The sequence below is a fragment of the Vitis vinifera genome, chromosome 15 (genome assembly GCF_030704535.1).
Source record: "Vitis vinifera cultivar Pinot Noir 40024 chromosome 15, ASM3070453v1".
Classification (NCBI taxonomy): domain Eukaryota; kingdom Viridiplantae; phylum Streptophyta; class Magnoliopsida; order Vitales; family Vitaceae; genus Vitis; species Vitis vinifera.
The window spans coordinates 16188184-16207864 of record NC_081819.1 but is presented as its reverse complement, the minus strand read 5'-3'; the positions used below and the strand labels follow the sequence as shown (position 1 = coordinate 16207864).

At 32.4% G+C, this 19681-nt stretch overlaps 2 protein-coding genes across 3 annotated transcripts; both read left to right on the top strand.

Moving 5' to 3' along the window:
• The first annotated feature begins 1454 nt into the window (after positions 1-1454).
• Positions 1455-14310, top strand: LOC100249575 (T-complex protein 1 subunit alpha). Of its 2 annotated transcripts, XM_002276888.5 has the most exons (17): positions 1455-1722; positions 1850-1914; positions 3534-3623; positions 3856-3942; positions 4077-4136; positions 4286-4336; positions 4876-4971; positions 5505-5570; positions 5774-5991; positions 7788-7884; positions 9097-9183; positions 11068-11202; positions 11783-11887; positions 13236-13364; positions 13464-13567; positions 13720-13810; positions 13888-14310. In XM_002276888.5, exons 1-17 carry the CDS (start codon positions 1650-1652, stop codon positions 13972-13974), a joined length of 1641 nt encoding a protein of 546 aa, XP_002276924.2. In that variant the 5' UTR covers positions 1455-1649; the 3' UTR covers positions 13975-14310. The 2 variants fall into 2 exon arrangements, with proteins under 2 accessions (XP_002276924.2, XP_059599140.1); XM_059743157.1 differs by having other exon boundaries at positions 1509-1722; positions 13720-14310.
• Positions 14311-16997: 2687 nt separating this feature from the next.
• Positions 16998-17822, top strand: LOC104881825 (agamous-like MADS-box protein AGL82). The gene has a single exon (XM_010663150.1). The coding sequence runs from the start codon at positions 16998-17000 to the stop codon at positions 17820-17822; it is 825 nt and encodes a 274-aa protein (XP_010661452.1).
• The last annotated feature ends 1859 nt before the right edge of the window (positions 17823-19681 follow it).

The window sequence follows — 19681 nt, the reverse complement described above, 5'->3', positions numbered from 1 at the left end:
TGAAACCTCGTTTTGAATCCAATAAAAACAATTTCATAATCCAATTATAAGTAAATTAAAATATGATTTTTCAATTTTAGTTAAAATTGATAACTTTTACTAAATTTATTTGAAAAAAAGTTTACATAGGTAAAATTACCAAAGATAAAAATCTAGAAATTTTATTTCAATTATAGCTAACATGAAAACAACAAAATTCACCCATGTTTTTATCTTGAACTTTGAATCATTTGAAAATTGCCTATTTTTCATACTTAATAAAACTTTTGCACGATTAAGGTAGCATACATGGCATAATAAAAAACTTTCATTCCATTGATTAGGTTATTTAAACTTTCAAAATAAGTAAAATTTATAATTTGGAAATTTTAAAATACATTGTTATGATCTCGTATTATATTATTTGGAAATATATATTTATTAAAATTTTTGGTTATTGCTTGTACATTAAAATTAAAATCTGTGAATATGAAAATAAGTGATTAGCATACTATACAAGCACTTTATTTTTCATCCTTTAATTCATATTTCAAAATTTAGAATTACGTGTTAATCATTTGATATTATAATTAAACCATGGTTTTAGAATTTGGGATATGAACATTAAACATATAGAGTTGGACTTATACTTTGTTAGAGAGAGTAATGAAGAAGGGGATTGAAGTATGTGTTCCTTCTATAGATCAATTACTTGATGTTTTCACTAAGGCGGTTCAAAGTGTTTGGTTTAATTCAATGGGATTCAAACTTAGAGTCGAAAAATTTCCCACCCTGAGTTTGAGGGAGAATGTTAAGATAAAAGATTAGTTGGTTAAAGTTTTTTGTTTTGATTTTAATTAACTTAGCCAAGTGTACAATTTATATTAGTTAAGTTTGTTAGAGTCGGTCACAACCTTATTAAAGATTTTCCTTTATGCTTATATCAAATTACATAAATCTCATATTAGAATTCAATTGATAAAATTCTATAATTGTCACACAACATTTATCGAGGTTTCCTAGATTATCAAAATGAAATAATACAAGAAAATTTTCAAATTTTAAAAAGTATTTTCAATACTTGGTTTTTCTTTCATTTTTTAAAACGCTTTTTAAGTTAAAAGTGTTTTCTAAATATAGTGCAGAATGGACTATCTACGTTTAAAAATGTTTTTTGAAAATTTTCAAAAACCTAATTTTTCTCCAAATATGGTTTTGATGCTACAAGTGTAGAAAGTACTTTCAAATGAACTCTAATCAATTTTTATTTTATTTTATTTTGTTTTTTTTACCTTGTCATTTTATTAAATCTATACAATTTGATGAGTAACTTTTACGCATTTTATTGAATTAATTCAATTAGATGATTCAGTTTTATGAATTTTTTTTTTCACTAAAAAAAAAAAAACATTAGATTTCAGGGTGGACACAGGCTTCATAACCCTTTGGGTCCAAGCCCAACCTCCCCAACCCATTTGCAATTTGCTATCCCTAGTTAAAAGCAGACCAAAACGACGTCGTTGTACGCGAAATACAATTCTTCGTTTCGCTTCCGGCCTCTTCTTTTTGAACATCAAACTCTAAGCTACAGAACACACTCTTCTCTTACACTGCCGATCTAGGGTTTCCTCCATTTCCCCCCTTTCACCCAGTTCTCTCTCCCTTTTAAAATGGCTCTCTCAGCACAAACTCCCGATATTATGGGCGAACGTCAGTCGGGCCAGGACGTCCGTTCTCAAAACGGTAGTATCCCTCTTCCACTCTTCATTTTACTTCAAAGTTTCTGCTTTTTGTTGTTGATGTTTTGGAGGTTTCGAATAAAGGTGTGATTTTTCTTGCTTTTTCTTTTGTGGATTTGTTTGGGTTTTAGTGGTGGCGTGTCAAGCGGTTGCCAACATTGTAAAGTCCTCTCTCGGGCCTGTTGGACTGGACAAGGTACATATCTCTTTCTCGCACACACTTTGAACTTGGGTGCTGGAATGAATGCGAGGATTTGAATCATTGAACTTAAGTTGAGACCTTGATTGTGTATCTGTGAAATAGTAAGAGTGGATTTGATTTAATTTATTTTTGCAAATTTTCTGAGCCCTCCAGTCGAATCCCGTCATTCGTTACCGAACATAGCCCAAGTGTATTTCTGAGCAGGAAGTCGACTTTGCCTTATACAGTATGAGTTTCTTATCGCATAAATAGAAGACATAGGAATATGGGAAGAGTTGAATTTGGGGTGTATTTATATAACTCAATTTCATAAAAAGAGAGCATATCAATGAAAGTTTTCCATAGAATAACATTGCGATCGTCAGTCGTAAAATTCATGGGGAGCTTCGACTTTCTAGGTTTTAATCACAGACCCCCCATCCCCCTTGAATGTTTTGTTGATTAGTTGAACGCTGGCCTAGGTTGATGGTTTCCCAAATCAGTTATTAGTGCTTTAATGCATATTTTCAAGAACTTTCACCATTTCACATTTTTCTTCCTCCTTTCCTATATGGAAATAATTAAAATTTTCTAAGGTTTTATCAGCTAGAGGCGACAGCAGAGTCTAAGGTTTGAAGTATCTTCAGAGTTTGCAAGGGAAATAGGGCATTGTTTTTTATAGAAAAATGACTGACTTGGGTGGCATTTGTTTTTTTGTTTTAAATCTAAATAGACTTTATTCTTTAATTTAACTGAAGTCTAAATAATATTAAGTGCTAAGTTGTTTGTTTTTTTTTATTTTTCTTAAGTATTAAAGCAATTTGTTTTAAAACTTAAGTTATTTTTAAGAATTATTTATTTTTTAACTTATTACTTTTTCTAAGATAATTTTGTCTTAATGGAAAAAATAAATTTTTGAAAATTTTCTTTTTCTTTTCCTTTTAGTCTTGGAGGTTATTATTTTGGAAGTTGAAGGCAATTTGAATCAAATATGCCATTTATTTTGTTATTATCAAGATGATGATCAATGTTGCCTAGATGCGGTTGATTGTGTTGGTGGAAAAATGAACTTCTTCAAACATTTCAACTTGCTTAACAGTGGAGAGGCATGCTTAGGTCCCTTTGGTTTCTCTTCTATGGGTGATAACCACATTCCCTAAAGACCAGAAATAAAATTTAATTATATTATTAGTTAGTAGGTGCATATACTTCAATATTGAAATTTTTGCCATGTGGATTGTGATGAGTGAAATACTTGAAAAAGATGGTTCAAAACTTGGAATATTGAATAGGATGGTAGTGGCTCTATTTTGATCCTTCAGCTTTTTGAGGCGCTAGATACATGTCCTTCTGTAAGTCTATAACTGAGCCAATTTGGTGCTAATTATTTTTTTCCAAACCAATTCACTGTTAATTGTAGAAGTGTCTGGGAATTTTTCATTTTTCATCTGGATTAAATCATTGCTCCTCACAGAGGATTTTGATAGCAAAAATGTCATATCAATCAACTTTATAAATGAAAGTTATCTGGGCTTTGGCAGTGTGCATTTTTAATTGGTTGCAAGGTTTTAACTTCTGTGCTTGTAAGAGTGTTTTATACACCCTGTACTTATGTTGTTCATTGATGATTTCAGATGCTGGTTGATGATATTGGTGATGTAACAATTACTAATGATGGTGCTACAATACTCAAGATGTTGGAAGTTGAGCATCCAGCTGCCAAGGTAGGATTAAAGAGCATTTCTGTTTGTTGCTTTAGTCTTACTCTTGCTTTATATGATGCTATCCAAAGCCAAGATTGTTTTGACACACTCTTGTTTTTGGGTATAGCTTGTATACTTCATGTGTAGTGGGGTTATGCCCATTCTATCATTTTAAATGATTTGCTTATTTATGAAAAGGGACTTTTTGGCTTCATATCTTTGCCTGCTCCACCTTCTTTTGTGGCATATACAGGTACTTGTTGAATTGGCTGAACTTCAGGACCGAGAAGTTGGGGATGGGACAACTTCAGTGGTTATTGTTGCTGCAGAGTTGCTTAAGGTAACACCTAACTAGTGCTTTGATCCAATTTGCATTGTCAAATTGATTGCTGCAATGCTGTTTGGATTTCACAGAAATGATATACCGGAGAATGATCACTTTGTAATTTCTGATTTCATCGTTAATTTCTGCAGAGAGCTAATGATCTGGTGAGAAATAAGATTCATCCAACATCTATAATTAGTGGATACAGGGTGAGTAGTTCTAAGATTTGTCTTTCGTTTGTCTGTTCTTTAAAGTCCTTGAAGTGTCTGTATTTTCATAACCTATGGTTTCTTTAACTTGGAATTTTGTCCTGTAATTTTTCTCATACATGCAACACAATTGTTTTCATTTCTGACAGCTTGCTATGAGGGAAGCATGCAAATATGTGGATGAAAAATTGGCCGTAAAGGTAAGGTTCATCCAATAAGTGGATCTTGAAAAGCTGTTGAGAAGAGGATCTGTTTTCTGGATGGTTATTGATGTTCAATGTGCAATGCATTTGGGAACTTTATTTTTTGGTTTCATTAACCATGATTTACACTGAAAATGGCATTTTTGTACCCATGGCATTCATAAAATGCCATCACCATTGCTGTCCTATGAAAAACTAGTATTGAGTTTGACAGCTCATAACTTAACTGTCAATTGGTTGAATACATTTCTGTTGCCCCACCTTTGAAGTCACAGTAAACAGCTGTTCAACTTCAATTGTGGTGTCTAGTGTTCCTTTTAGTCTCTTCTATGGTTAGGGAAATATGCCGAATGCAGAAATAAGTCAATAATTGATATGATGTTTGAGTTTGAATTTTAACTATAAAATTTTCAGTCAATCAAAAAGGTATTTTAAGCCTCCATCTCTTATGTTTGTATACATACTGTAATGCGTGGTTAAGCCGTGATATGTTCAGTATAGTGATTGTAACCTTACTGTTGTCTTGCTGTTTCTAGGTTGAAAAACTTGGAAAAGATTCACTTATAAATTGTGCCAAGACAAGCATGTCCTCAAAGTTGATAGCTGGTGACAGTGACTTCTTCGCAAGTTTGGTATGTGTTCCACCTTTTTTTTTTTATAGTTAAAAGAGCAAAAGCAGACTAAGAACACAGAAAGGGTGTACATCATATAAATTGCTGTCTATTGGCTATACTGGAGAAAAATAATCAAAAGGAGAGAAGAATAGTTATTGATTGGTTACAAGACATGCTCCAGAGCATATATTTTTTTGTTGCTATTGTTATGGTTTGCTACAAGTATTATTCTAACTATTTCAAGTGGTCATCAAGACATTCCCATTGCTTGAATTGTGTGTCTACCCTATACTTATTTCCAAAATTATATGGAAGATTTGAGCTGTTTAATATGTCAATATTTCCTATCTGCTTTTTGGGTGTTCATTTGGTATTCCTCATCTTGAATAGGTTAATCTTTAGCATGCATTTTTGCATATCTGATAAAGATTGCCAGACTAATTTCTGATGCTAAACCCATGAAGCCTTGGTTTCCACAATTTTCTAAAAGTTAATGACTTCTGAAATTCATTCATATATAAATTAATTGTGCATTTTATTTGGCTTTCCAGGTTGTAGATGCAGTACAAGCAGTAAAAACAACCAATGCACGGGGTGAAGTTAAATACCCAATTAAGGTTTGTACTTGCATAAGATTCAATGCTTTATCCAAAAGGTATTTGTCTCTTCCCCGCTTGTGGGAGAGTAATTGTGAATTTAGGCTTTATTACAAGCTTTTTCCCATGCTAAACTATAACAGTTCATTAACTCACTAATTGGCGTTAGTTATCTTGCATGTTTTTCAGATATCTGAGTTGGCTTGTTTTTTGCTATATTACAGGGAATTAATATTTTGAAAGCTCATGGAAAAAGTGCAAAAGATAGCTACCTGTTGAATGGTTATGCTCTAAATACTGGCCGTGCGGCCCAAGGAATGCCTCTTAGAGTTGCCCCTGCAAGGATTGCCTGCCTCGACTTTAATCTTCAAAGGACAAAGATGCAATTGGGTGTCCAAGTATTGGTCACCGATCCAAGGGAGCTTGAGAAAATTCGTCAAAGGTGATCAGTTAATAAGCTTCAAAATTTCTTGAGATTAGAATGCACATAACTTGAGATCGTTTTTGTTTTTTTTTTTTTTTGATAAGCTAACTTGAGATCGTTTTTGTATGTTGATAGTATATACTCTATCTATTGTGCTGTTAACATATTAAATCTTTGTCAATCAAAAAAAAAAAAAAGTCTCTTGTCAAACCATATATTGAAGCATGACGCATCTTTGTTTGTCAGCTGTAATGCTTTCATTGTACAATCCTAGAATGAGGTTGCATATCCCTTGTATGGTTGATATGTAAGCATGAACAAATGATCTGCTTATTTTGTAGATTTTGGGTGTTCAGGTTCAAACCTGGTCCAAAACCCTCTTGTACTGTTTTCTTTGACAAATAAAATTGAAGACTTTATTAATAAGGAAAAACAGAGTAGTCTGTATATATTTTGAGTGAACAGTTAGAGAATTGCTTTGCCGAGGAAATAAAAAAGTGGTATTCCTACTATAGATGTTGATGATACCAATATGTTTGGATGAAAATCGACAAAGTTTGATATATTTTCAGTGGGTCAAAATGAATTCTGAGATTCAAACTTGTACAGGACTGATAATCTGATTCATGAACATCTGAAGGAATGGGTCCTAGGGCATCCTAGTTTCTCTTATTCTTGGTAACTATAGGATGGTAGCATCCTCAGTCCTATGTCAGAATTAAATTGTTTCTTTATTAAAGCTGCCAGTAGGGACTTGACAGAACTTTGATGGTTTGTTGTAAGCTGGCTGAATGTGAGACTAGAGTTTGAGGGAACATTTAGGTTCAGGGTTATTAGATACTGTAATGATTTTTGTTGTTGCCTCAGATGATTGAAGCTAAGATGTGTGTCCCTTTGGCTCTTAGGAAGCCAAGGGGATAGCCCTTTCCAAGATTTGAATTGAAGGCATGTCCATCGATGTCTTCAACTTGGGTGAAGAAGCTTTTAGTGTTCTGCTGAGAATCCTGAAATAGTCCCATCTTATTTTCTTTTTTGAAAAAAAACTCGACTTATAAAAATTCTGTCCATGTAACAGCGGTTTGTCAATGAATACCCATTCTGATATTTTCAAGATTTTCAAATGCAATTTTATTTGGGTCTTTTTCTCTGCTAATACCCAATGCTTGCTATCTTGCCAAGAGTGGAGTCCTGACTTATAGTGCTGTCTAGAGGATACATTTGACTTTACTTTTTGCTTCTTTTTCCCCAAAATATCTGGTAAAAAGAATATGGTGTTAATTTATTTGATTTTGAAAATTTTCTGGGCTTCATATGAGTTTATCTTTTTCCTTTCCCTATATTATTAAAGAGTATTTACACTGATCAATCTCATCAAATCAAACTCTATATCCCATTGTACTCAAGCAACTCTAATTTATCATGTGTGATATATCTGTTTTTTTTTTAAAAAGTATCATGTGTGATATTATTGTACTGGGACTTTGTGTTATGCTTCTAAAACTGGCCGCTCAAGAGAACATCTTCTAAATTGGATATGTTGATGGCTGATTACCTTTGTTTCACAATACAGTAGATCAAGTTATGAAACTAAATGGGTTTAATTTCTAAGGTTGCTGAGGTTATGATATCCCGATGATATTAAAACTGTGCAAACGATAGAGACCTTCACAGATTCTCATGCTTTTGCCTTCACTTGTTATGAGATGATCTCTCTGATTGTTCTATGATTCTCAGCAAAAGATGGTTGTCTAATTCTTGTAATTATTTTGGGGATTTGCTGTGATGGAGCACTAACTGTACTTATATCTTTGCAGAGAAGCTGATATGACTAAAGAGCGAATTGAGAAACTTCTGAAAGCTGGAGCCAATGTTGTTCTAACTACAAAAGGGATTGATGACATGGCACTTAAGGCAAGTTTCTGTGTGTTTTTTTTCCCTTTCAGCATTCTAGCTATGCCATGGCTGTTTCCATCGCATTTATTGGCTATTGGCTTCCATGATAATATTGTTTGCTCCTAGGTGCATGCATTGGCTATATATTTTTGCCTTTCATGGGGATGACTGCTCATGGTCACATTGGTGGTGGTCTGGTTCTGGGTTTATTGCTATCCTCCATGACCTTGGTTCAATGCTTTGGGTTTATACAAGCTTCACATACTCTGAACCCTAAAATGTGGAAATGATCCATTCCTCCCTTTTCTTTGCTGATGTAGGACAACCCTAGGGTGGTTGCCTACAATCAAGTAGGTGGGCTAGGCTTTTACATTTTTAGGATTTAAGGAGAGGGACAAGGGATAAAGTTCATGGCAACAAAATAAAATAGATAGAAAGAAGATAAAAAGAGAAGAGATGGAAACCTTAAGAGTCTTACCTAGAAGAAAATCAATGGAGTCTCACCATTGAAAATTGCAACACTTGCAAAAAGATGTAATATTATTAACATCAATAAAAAATTACTTTAATTTACGTTGATTAGCCTTATTTATAGAATTTTCTAAGAAATCCGAAGTCTACTGGGATTCTAACAACCCATTATGACTCTAATTCTAATTGTCTTATAACTTAATTAGCTAATCCTAATTTGACTCTAAATACTAATCCTACTTTAACTCCAATTAATATTAATCTTACTTAAAAGTTTATTTATGTCTTTCTCTTCCTTTCTTGAATATATTTTAAAAGGCTTTCCCCCATCATTTGCTTACGTAAAATAAAATGTTTGCATATCATATCATAGGATGCTTGACTTTGGCCATTAATATTTTGAAATATCTATGTGAAATAAGAATGCTAAATAGCTAGGAAAAACTAGAATGGATTCCTCTAATCCATAGTTGGCTGTGCATGCTGTGTGTGGGATCAAAAACAAGCATATCTGACACCTTTCATGCCCATACCTACCTAGTGTTATGTCCAATTGGTATCCCAGATATTTTTAGGTATCTGGGTAATGTAGGTGTATTATACTTATTATTTAGTTAACATTCTTGTATTTGTGTGACTGTTTCTTCTTCCTGGTTTAAGTTTTGTAATCGTGCCTTGATATATCCATATGCAAAGTTGTTCCTTCATGTGGATAACAAATTTCCTTTTTCTATTTTGGCTACCTAAATGTTATTCCAGTACTTTGTGGAGGCTGGGGCAATTGCTGTGAGGCGTGTTCGGAAAGATGACATGCGCCATGTTGCCAAGGCAACTGGTGCAACTATGGTATGTTTCTTAACTCTGCTTCCCAATTGATATCACCGGGTGAGGTTGTTTTAATATGCTCTTGGAATTTACAAATAAGAATGCTTTAATGTTTTTGTTCATGGAAAGCATGGAGGGCAATAGTTTGCTTAATGGGTCTTGTATCCTCTTTAGACGGATTTTTAGATGATCATCAATGTTGTTGGTGACAGGTCCAAGAGTTTTGCACTTGTAATTAGTGTTGATTTTTGATGAACTAAGTTTTAAGTCCATAATGGGGGTTCCATAGTCCCATGCATATCATGAGACTGCTGACTGGTAGTATTTAGGACAAGGCTATCAGATGGTATATCTTTATGGTGCTCAAGACACACCTCACATATGAACACTCAGATCACAGTGTAGTGAGGCTTTTCGGTTGCAACTTGTGTTCTCTTGGTAAGTTTATGTTTATTTTGGATTTAATCATGTTGCACTGAAACCCCTCTTTGCTGCTGCCTGCTAGCAAGAGGCCTTATTGAAGTGCAATGAGCTCAGATTGAGGGGTATGATTTATACTTTTAACTTATAGGAGGACCTGGTCTGTTCTCAGGCCTATCTTATGGTTTACAATGCCATCTATAGAAAGAGCTGATGAGTTCTCAGGTCTATCGTACAGCCTTGAAACCTTTTACTTTTATAGGACACAATATTTATCCTTCAAACCAGAATAAAAAAGGATGAAATATCCTGAAAAGTCTGCTAAGGGGAACTAAGAGGACCCTAGAAGGTTTCTCAGGAGGTAAAAAATCTTCTACTGAAAAAACCTCTTATGTGGGGGTTCACTATTGAGGCTGAAATTCTAGCTTTTCCGGAGGGCTTTCTGCAGACCAAATCTTTGTGCTTTTCCAATCTTGTAGTGGAGGGAGATTATGCCACTGTTTTTGCATTGGTGAATTGAGGTTTGATAGGTGGGTCTACCAAATTTTTTTATATTGTTAAGAGTTGTGGCATCCCTTTTGTTGGGAGTTTCTTGTTTAGCGAATCAAATAAAAAAAGGAGCCCAAAATTTGGAGTCTTTTATTGGGGATTTTTTGCCGCCTTCACTTGTAATTAGTGTTTATTTTAGTCCATTTCTAGATTTTTGTTATCTTTCTCAGCTGTGCAGCTTTTATTGCACCTCTTTTAGGAGTTATTTCTTTGGTTTTGATCAGATTTGCATATTGTGGAAGGATGCTTGCCTTTTTGATCTTTTTAATTAATAGAAATGATTTTTTTCTGTTTAAAAGGAGGGGAGGAAAAAACCTTCCCGTGTTGGATCACCTTACCTAGCCAACCCATTCATGCCTGATTGACTGCTGTAGGAACAAACTGAAAGAGCAATCTAAGCCTTTTGAAGGAGCAGTAATTTGTGAATCCAACAGTCCAGATTGGACCTCAGTTTCCTTGAAAGACTCAAGATAAAGCAGTAGCTGTCCCCTTCTGCTTCAAAATTATTGGAGCTACTGAAATTTGGTGCTCATGCAAGTCATTATGCATGGCATCTTTCAATTGCCTCTTTGGTACTCCATGAGCTGCTCACTGACATCTTGTTTATAGAATAGCTACTGGGTTGTTGTGGCAGATTAGCATGATACTGGCAAATCTTGTTTGAGTTATTGCAGCAATAACAATCTTTGCTTTCAATTTTACATCTTTGATCTTGTCATTAGATCTTACATGTCAATTTTCTTTCCTATTAACCGTTGTCAAAATCTTTTAAGTTTTCAAATGATGTTACACTAACACTTTTGTTTTAACATTTTTTCCTTGTAGACATGTATTGACATGGATATTATGTTATGCTACTTGTGCTTATCTTTTATGATAGTCAAAGATACCCAACTTATCTTGTTTATCGTTATGTTACCCTTCGATGTTCTGCAGGTTTCAACGTTTGCTGACATGGAAGGGGATGAGACATTTGATTCATCATTTCTTGGATATGCAGATGAAGTTGTGGAGGAACGCATTGCAGATGATGATGTTATTATGATAAAAGGAACCAAAACGACTAGCGGCGTATGTAATTAATTTTAATTATTATGCTGAATGTTAGCATGTAGTAATGGATATGAATGCTTTGGATACCTCTGAAATACTTATGTATCAGAGAAAATATAAGTATGAGTCTAATCATCTTTCTCATTAAACTTTTAATATTTATATCTATCCATTTTGATGTAGGAGAATATACTTCTAACTAAAAACATTATGACAAAAGATGCATACATCAGTGGTAAATATAATAAGACTACATGCTATATTTGTTGTTTCTTCAATAATGGTATTCAATTTTCATTATAGAAGTTTAGATAAATTAATCAAACTTATATGTTTGCCATGAGGTACTTTTTCTCTTTCTTTGAAGGATAGCTTCCTATCAAAAAATATCTGTCAGACACAGACAAACACAGACAGATATGCACACAAGCACTGAGTAATTGTTGTGTTTGTGTTACATAAATAATGTTTGAAGAGTTTAAGATAATTGAATTTCAAATTTATATCACTAACCTTCTACAATCTGCTGTTCAATGGTTATACAGCATGAGGTTCTTGCATTTTATAATCTGATTCTTCTTATCATGTTATTGTTCAGGTTTCCTTAATCCTCAGAGGTGCTAATGACTATATGCTTGATGAGATGGATAGGGCTTTGCATGATGCTCTATCAATTGTCAAGAGGACCCTTGAATCCAACACGGTAAACCTTGGCAGTTGAATTTATTTTTGAAATGCATGGTTATGAGTCTAAAGTTCCACTTTTGCTTAAAATTGTGTTTTTTGTTCTTCCATGGTTGGTAACCGTCTGTTGGAAGTTTGATTTTTTTTAACATATGTAAAAAATTGTGGAATAAACTAGTAATTTGATTCTTTCTGTGCATTTTCTGTTTGAAATTTGGATTGCTTATCAAGCATTGATCTTGATATTTGTTTCATTTGGTTACCTTTGTTCTTCAGACATATCTAGTGACTTAAGTTAGGACTCAGTTTGGTCTTCCCTTATTGTCTACCCTCTGAAATATGGATACTGATTGTATCTTGGTAACTGAAGACAAGAATAGGACAAGATAGTACTTACCACCAATTCCAATTTTGTCAGAACTCATCTTAGTTGAGAGCCATTACCATCAAATTCTTCCTTAAAACTGAAACTGCTTTGAGGATAATTGAAAGGACAGGAGGCATGACATATAACAGGGGAACACTGAAAAGACTGATAAGGTGTAATAAGCTGTACCATTCAGCCAGGAAATTATTTACTTGTGTGTTCTATTCATAAGAGTTTATGGAATCTAATTACCTGGAAGGTTGGGTCTGCTTTTCTTTAGCCTATATGCAAAGGTGTAGGCATTTCACCTGTGACGCATCATTGTATTTTTTTCCCTGATACATTATTATATACCAACTAAAATGAAGAGGTTATTGACATCATACAATACAAAAAGTGTTATGATTACTAAATGCCTATCAAAAAAATTGTAGCGTTTGAATGCGACATGGAAGTGAGTTTGCTAATTTTATTTTGTAAAATTTGACTTCACTAGTTATAGAAATTTGAAGGATGACGAAGAACTTGTTGATTCTTTTCCATTTGTGTTGAACCACAACACTTTGACAGGACTTCATATTCGTGTAGGCTTGAGCACATTTTATTGATAGTGAGAACGGATACTAGAAAATTGTGAAATGATCTTACATTATCAGTGTCATAAAAACCAAGAGTCATTTACTGCCAGGTGAATCAAAATACATTCATTTCTATTGATATTTAGACAATTGGAGAGGCTTCATTTTTATGTGCTGCTTGAATGGCTCCTAAAAGGCTGCCTGGAGCATGAGAAATGTCACGCTTCAGGGGTCTGGCATGCATTTGATGGATATTCACTTTGGCAATTTCCTAGGATAAAAATCACTTTCGAACATTATTATTATGAGCCATCCTGTCTAATTTATGTTTTGAAAGATGTCAGAAATTAGGAATAATTAATATGAGAGTTTGCTAAATATTGTTAAGATTGTCAACCAACTTGTCAGTATTTGAAATACAGGTGGTAGCAGGTGGAGGTGCTGTTGAGGCTGCTTTATCTGTGTATTTGGAGTACCTTGCAACAACTTTAGGATCCCGAGAGCAGTTGGCAATTGCAGAATTTGCTGAATCTTTACTAATAATACCGAAGGTTCTGTTTAATCTTTGAGTGCATGATACACATGTTCTTCATCTGATCATCTTCAGTTTTGAGAATTTTATTGAAGTTAGTGGCATGTGTCTGCTGCAGGTGCTTGCTGTGAATGCTGCAAAAGACGCGACTGAATTAGTTGCAAAACTACGGGCTTACCACCACACTGCCCAAACGAAGGCAGATAAGAAGCATCTCTCAAGGTATTCTGTTTGCAGTTCTTATTACATATATTTAGTCTGAAACAACCAAGAAAAAAAAACTAGTTTAAAACAAAAGAAACACTATGAAACCCTAGGAGCAATTTTTCAGTTGCTTATAATGTGAATCTTTTTTGACTTCAAAATTTTTGCAGCATGGGACTGGATCTTTTAAAAGGAACTGTCCGTAATAACCTAGAAGCTGGGGTTATTGAGCCTGCAATGAGCAAAGTGAAGATCCTACAGGTAAAAGCTGCAAAACAATTAATATTTATGATAAAACTTGGTTTCAAAAGAGTCCAGCTGAAATTTCTGGTGTGCAGTTTGCAACAGAAGCAGCCATAACAATTCTTCGAATTGACGACATGATCAAGCTTGTCAAAGATGAAACTCAGAATGAAGAAGATTAGAGGAGAGCAGCCTCGGAGTTGTTGCACGTATTGCAGTATTATTGTTATTATTACGGGGAAACAATTGACGACAAGGGCCTTTTTGTCATTTCTGTTTTTCTCCAATGGTCCCTTTTCATGGTTTGAGATGGAAAATATGGTTTGGGAACAAGAGCAATCTCTCCAATTTTTCTATTGTTTGGTTAATGTATTATGGTAGTTCAATTTTGTGGGAATTAGGCAAAATTTCATAGAGGAGTTTGGTCGTCGAATGTGATTTGGGAAGCATGGTCCTAAGGTGCTTGGTGTTTACACCACATATATGGAATCCAGATTCCCCTTTTTTGGTTCTCAAAATGTCATTCTTCCATCATTATTGGGAGTTTTTGCTTGTGTTTATTATTATTATTTAAGGCCTTCTATATTTATCTTAATTGAAAAGATAAATATATTATAAAGAAATTGTGAAATGAATAAAATGAAAAGAAAAAAAAGTGGGAAGGTAATGTTTTTGGAGGCAAAAAAGATGACTACAAGCGTCCAAATGGGTGATTGTTTCCTTGCTTCGATAGACCTAGTTGAGGCGGTATGTCCTCGATGTCTCCTGACCTCGTGCAATACTTAGACAAGTCAAGCCACTTGATTTTTTTAAGTTAGTCTGACTCCCAATGCTTAGCTTGGTAGGTTAAGATGCTCATGAAGCTTTAGAAGATATATTAGGTGACTCTTAAATAATGGAAGCTTTATTGCTCAAGAAAACTTTATAAGTGCTTTTAGAACTCACTTGGTTGGTTAGGTTCTTGGTGGTAATAATTATAACAACAAACCAAACAAATAAGTCAAAAAAATTACGTATATAAGTAAATCCAAACAAATAAGGATATGAAAAAAATATCAATTTAAGGATTAAACCATGCTTTGATATAATTAAGGTGTTAAATACGATTGTGCAGTATGTAATAATATCATTTAATGATCAGATTAACAGAACACAAATTTAATGATCAGATTAATACAAAGGCTTTGAAAACACGAGTAAAAGGTGTTGCATTATTCCCTTGACAGTGGGTCCCAAAGACAGATTTAAAAATCTGATCGCATGAATCTGATTTTGAGATTAAGAATAAATAAACTATTTTAACTTGATACTTGAAGTTATGTTTAACTTAAAATTATGATATTAAATTATATTACCAAATATATTTAATTTATTTAATGATTTAAATTAAGTTATTAAGTCATTTTTTAGTATTTTATAATAATATGGTTGAGAGAAATTAGAAATAATGAAGTTATACATGAAAAAAAATTTATACAGTGGAGATTTGTTAATATTTAATTAAATAATTTTCATATACTCTATTAATTCTATTTTTATTTATAAATTTTTAATATTAAAATTTAAAAATAATTTAAAAATAAAATAAAATTCATGATATTTATGTCCATTCATATTCTATATAACAACATAATTATATTTTATTTTTAGAATTTATATATCTAATCCTAATTTTATAGAATTATTTTAAATTTCTTTTTAAAACTTAATATTTTCCATTACAATCAATCATATAATTTAACAACCCTCTTACATTTTCAACATAAAAGAAATTGCAAAATAATCTTAAATATTACTTTTCTAATTATTATTCAATATTTCCACATATTCAAATAAAAATAATTTAGGCCATATATATATATACATATAATTTTCATTAATACTCAATTTCAATTATTACTAAATTTCCCCCCTAATAAAACCTTTATTCTAGCATTCTCAAAAAAGGAAATTAAAGACAAAATATATATATATTTTTGCACCAAAATATAGCTTTTTGGAATAGAAAGTCCCATAAAAATTGAAGATTTTATAGGATCAAATGGTCAAATGTTTTTCAAGATTTCAGAATATCATGTCTCAAATCTTGAATTAATACTAAAATTTTTGTAAATAACATGGATTTCTAGTGCCCAATTAGACCTAATTTTTATGATTTGATGCACCCCACTTTAATATCAACAATACCAAAAAAAAAAAAAAAAAAAATCAAAATTATTGAAATAAATTAATAAAATTTAAGCATATAGGCAAATATTTCCTTTCTATTATTGCCCAAAAACACTTTAAAATCCTAATCAACCTTCAATAAAATACCATAATATAATTTTCCCACTCCTGTTTGCTTGCTCAAACCCCTTGTTAATTATTAACCTTCCGTTTCTTTCCCGAGAAAATGGAGGGAAAAAAATATTTGAAAATCCATGAGAGAGTGGACTGTGATATGATGACTTGGCCCTCCCAAAGTCAAACCTGAAAGTTGTAAGCCACAGAAAGCAATGCTGAATTAAGGGTGGGTTAGGAATATATTTGTCAAATATATAGAAAGTGAATATTGTATTTGATTTTCCTTCCATATAATTATATTCTGAATTCTTTTTAGCCACTAACCTCTATAAAGAAGAAAGAGTTCTCATAAAGCAAATTAAAGAAATTCTCCATTAACAGCCAAGGTACTTTCCTCTCTCTTTCTCTCTCCCAAATTCCTTGCTTCTTCTTTTTCCTTATTGCATTACTTCATGTTCAAACATGTATTACTTCTTTTTTACTTTTATAATTCTTTTACATATATATAATCTTCAATCGACTTCTCAATTTCTTACCTGCATTTGTTAAAGTTAAATCATATATCCATTTCAAAATTCTTTCTTTTATTGAATTTATAATATAATTGTTTTAAATACTTATTCTTCAAAGGAAGAGAAAAATCACAGGTTTCGAAAATTTTGATAATAATTTTAGAAAACGTTTTTTGTCTAAAAAATGTTTGATAAAATTTAAAAAGCATGTTTTGTAAATCATGTATGAGAGTCTTTAGTTTTATTGTTTCATTCTATTTTTTTTTTTAACATATTTGTTTACAAGCTTTGGTGGGAAATTTGAGAAGAATTCTTCCTTGGCAGAACACAACATGGGTCGATCGAGGTTGCCATTGGAGCTCATTCCTAAAGAAAAGTCTCGAAAAATTACCTTCCAAAAGAGAACGATGGGATTGAAGAAGAAAACATATGAAATATCAACTCTTTGTGGGGTTGATGCATGTGTAATCATCTATAGTTGGACGTCAGATGATCGCCCTATGGAGCCAATATTTTGGCCTTCAAATCCTGAGGAGGTGAAATCCATTATCAATAGGTACAAAGAACATAGCAAGGAGGAAAGAGGGTTGAAAACCCTAGATTTATCAGGCTTTTTCGAGGAAAGGATTAAGAAGATCCAGAAAGATATTTCAAAATTAGGTCACCAAGGTGCAGACCAGACTAAATACTCCACATGGGACGACCGATTGAATGATCTATCAGTGGATCAACTTAGGGAATTCGTGAATGCATTGGGCACTAAGCTTGAAGTCATCAAGTCTAGGGTTGAGTTACTGAAGATGAGTCAAACTCTCTTAGAAGGGCCTGCATTGGAAAACCCTAGTTATCCTAACAATGCAATGCCATCAACACAGAGCTTGCATGTTCCCTATCTAGGCATGATTGACTCAATGTCGTTAGTACCAAACCCTATGACTCCTATGATGAATCCAAGAATGACTAAGGTGATGATGACAAGCGACAACACTAATAGTTCTCAATTCAGTGGCCCATCTAACGGCACTAACAACACTCAATATACTCCGCCATTGCAACACCCATTTTACTATGATCCCACATCGGGACTTTTGGAGAATATAGTGTCCAGCAATCCTGGACCATCATCGTGCTACTACCCGCCTGCCATGCTACCACCAATACTTCCATACATCCCGAATCAAATGATGATGAATGTTCCTCAAATAGCCAGAGATTATACACCTATTGCATAATAATATTTTATTCTTCAAATATTCATATGTATTTAATATGATCAAGTTTTTTTTTTGTGTTTGATAAGAATCAATATTTCTTACTTGATGATTTAATCGTTGTTTATGGGCAATAGCACAAGATGCTATTGGTTGTCATGATTTGTAGCAACAAGGATAATGGTATTTTAAAAATATTTAATATAAATTTTATTTTTTTCATAAAAAAATAAAAAATATGTGGATGTGATAAGGGATTTGGTGGATGCAATTAATAATTCTAAAAAATTTATTGTAAATCATCAAAATGACATGTTTATCCTTATTAATTTTAATTAATATTTACTTTGATTAATCTTAAATAATAAATTTATTTGCTAAACATGGATGACATATATATAAGATAATTGAAAAATGTTTATTATAAAAGATGCATTATGAATTTAGAGACATGGTTGTGTAATACTTTCACTAAACACGAAAATATGAGGTGAAATAGATTCTGATCAGACCCATGGGTACTTTAATTGCAAGAAAGACTTCCGTTTTTCGTTTTCCCCTTTTAGGATTTTCTCAGCAACCAAATGGTTCCTAAAGTTGATCAAAATTCGTCTGTCAAATTCGGATTCCTTTCTTAAACCCATCAAGATTTAGAAACTAAAGGCATTTAAAGGGATTTCATTGTTTGAGCTCCAAGATCATACATTGATTCGTAGGAAGAAACCGGAGGAGTGGCGAAGATTTTCCCTGAGGAAGTTATCGACAGATTCAGCACTGAGAAGGCCGGTGGCAGGGCGGGAGCGTGGGAGTGGCGGTTAGGGTTTGTGAATGGAAAGTATTGTAATCAAGAAGATGAGAGAGAGCTTTGTAGACTGTAGAGAGTAGTTTAGGGTTTATGCTTCAACGGGCGGCGGTTTTTGGATTCATGGATTCAAATTTCGTGTCTCGCGCCGGCTATGAATCGCCTGACTGGAATTTTTGGGAGTTAGTTAATTATTATTATTTTTTAAATAAAAATGATTATAAAATTTTAGAATAAATCCATAATTATTCAAAATAAAAAACTTTTTATAATATTAATAAATATAACTAAATCTACAATTAAATCCAGAGAATTTATGGAATTTAATTTCCTTGGCAATGAAGAATAAGAGAAAAAGACAGCTTTTTTTAATTAAAAAGGAAAAAAATAATAATGATGTGGCAAGTTATATTGTGGTCTCTATGGTTTTTGAATTGATTTTGATATAATTTAATGAACCAAAGTTAAGACTATTGGTAGGATAACTTAAATCATAAAAAAATTGAAAGGAAATACCTTTTCCACAAGATTATTTTTTTATTTTTTATTTTATTTTTAATAACTTATAAAAACTTGTTCTATTTAAAAGAAAAAAATGTTAGCTTCAATTTAACAGGAAATGATATTTTGAAATCTTGAATAATACAATTATGATTTCATAAAATCTTGAAATTTTACGGGTTGTTTTATTCCTAAACAATGATGAAAATATCTTAATATATCACAAAAATATTTCCGAAATATCATGTTTCAATTGGCAACGATACGCATGGAAATTTCTTCCATCCGTACTTTTTGATTTTTATCATTATTTTATTACCATTTTTATTTACTTTTTCTAAAATAAAATATTAATAGGTAAAATAATTTTAATTTTTTTATTTTCATATTTCATTTAAAAATTATTTAAATTATAAAAACCATTATAACAATTTTTTAATATATATAAATTTCTTTTATATTTTGAATATTAAATAGATCATAATGTTAATATTAAATATATTTTAAAATTTTAAATTATATACATTATTATCAAATTTTCAATATATATATATATATATATATATATATATATATA

Excerpts from the sequence above, each read along its gene's own strand:
- LOC100249575 (XM_059743157.1), top strand. The coding sequence starts at position 1,650 with ATGGCTCTCTCAGCACAAACTCCCGATATTATGGGCGAACGTCAGTCG. Across the intron at positions 7,885-9,096 it reads TTGATGACATGGCACTTAAG|TACTTTGTGGAGGCTGGGGC; the intron begins GCAAGTTTCTGT and ends ATGTTATTCCAG. Across the intron at positions 13,365-13,463 it reads CTTTACTAATAATACCGAAG|GTGCTTGCTGTGAATGCTGC; the intron begins GTTCTGTTTAAT and ends TGTCTGCTGCAG.
- LOC104881825 (XM_010663150.1), top strand. The coding sequence starts at position 16,998 with ATGGGATTGAAGAAGAAAACATATGAAATATCAACTCTTTGTGGGGTT.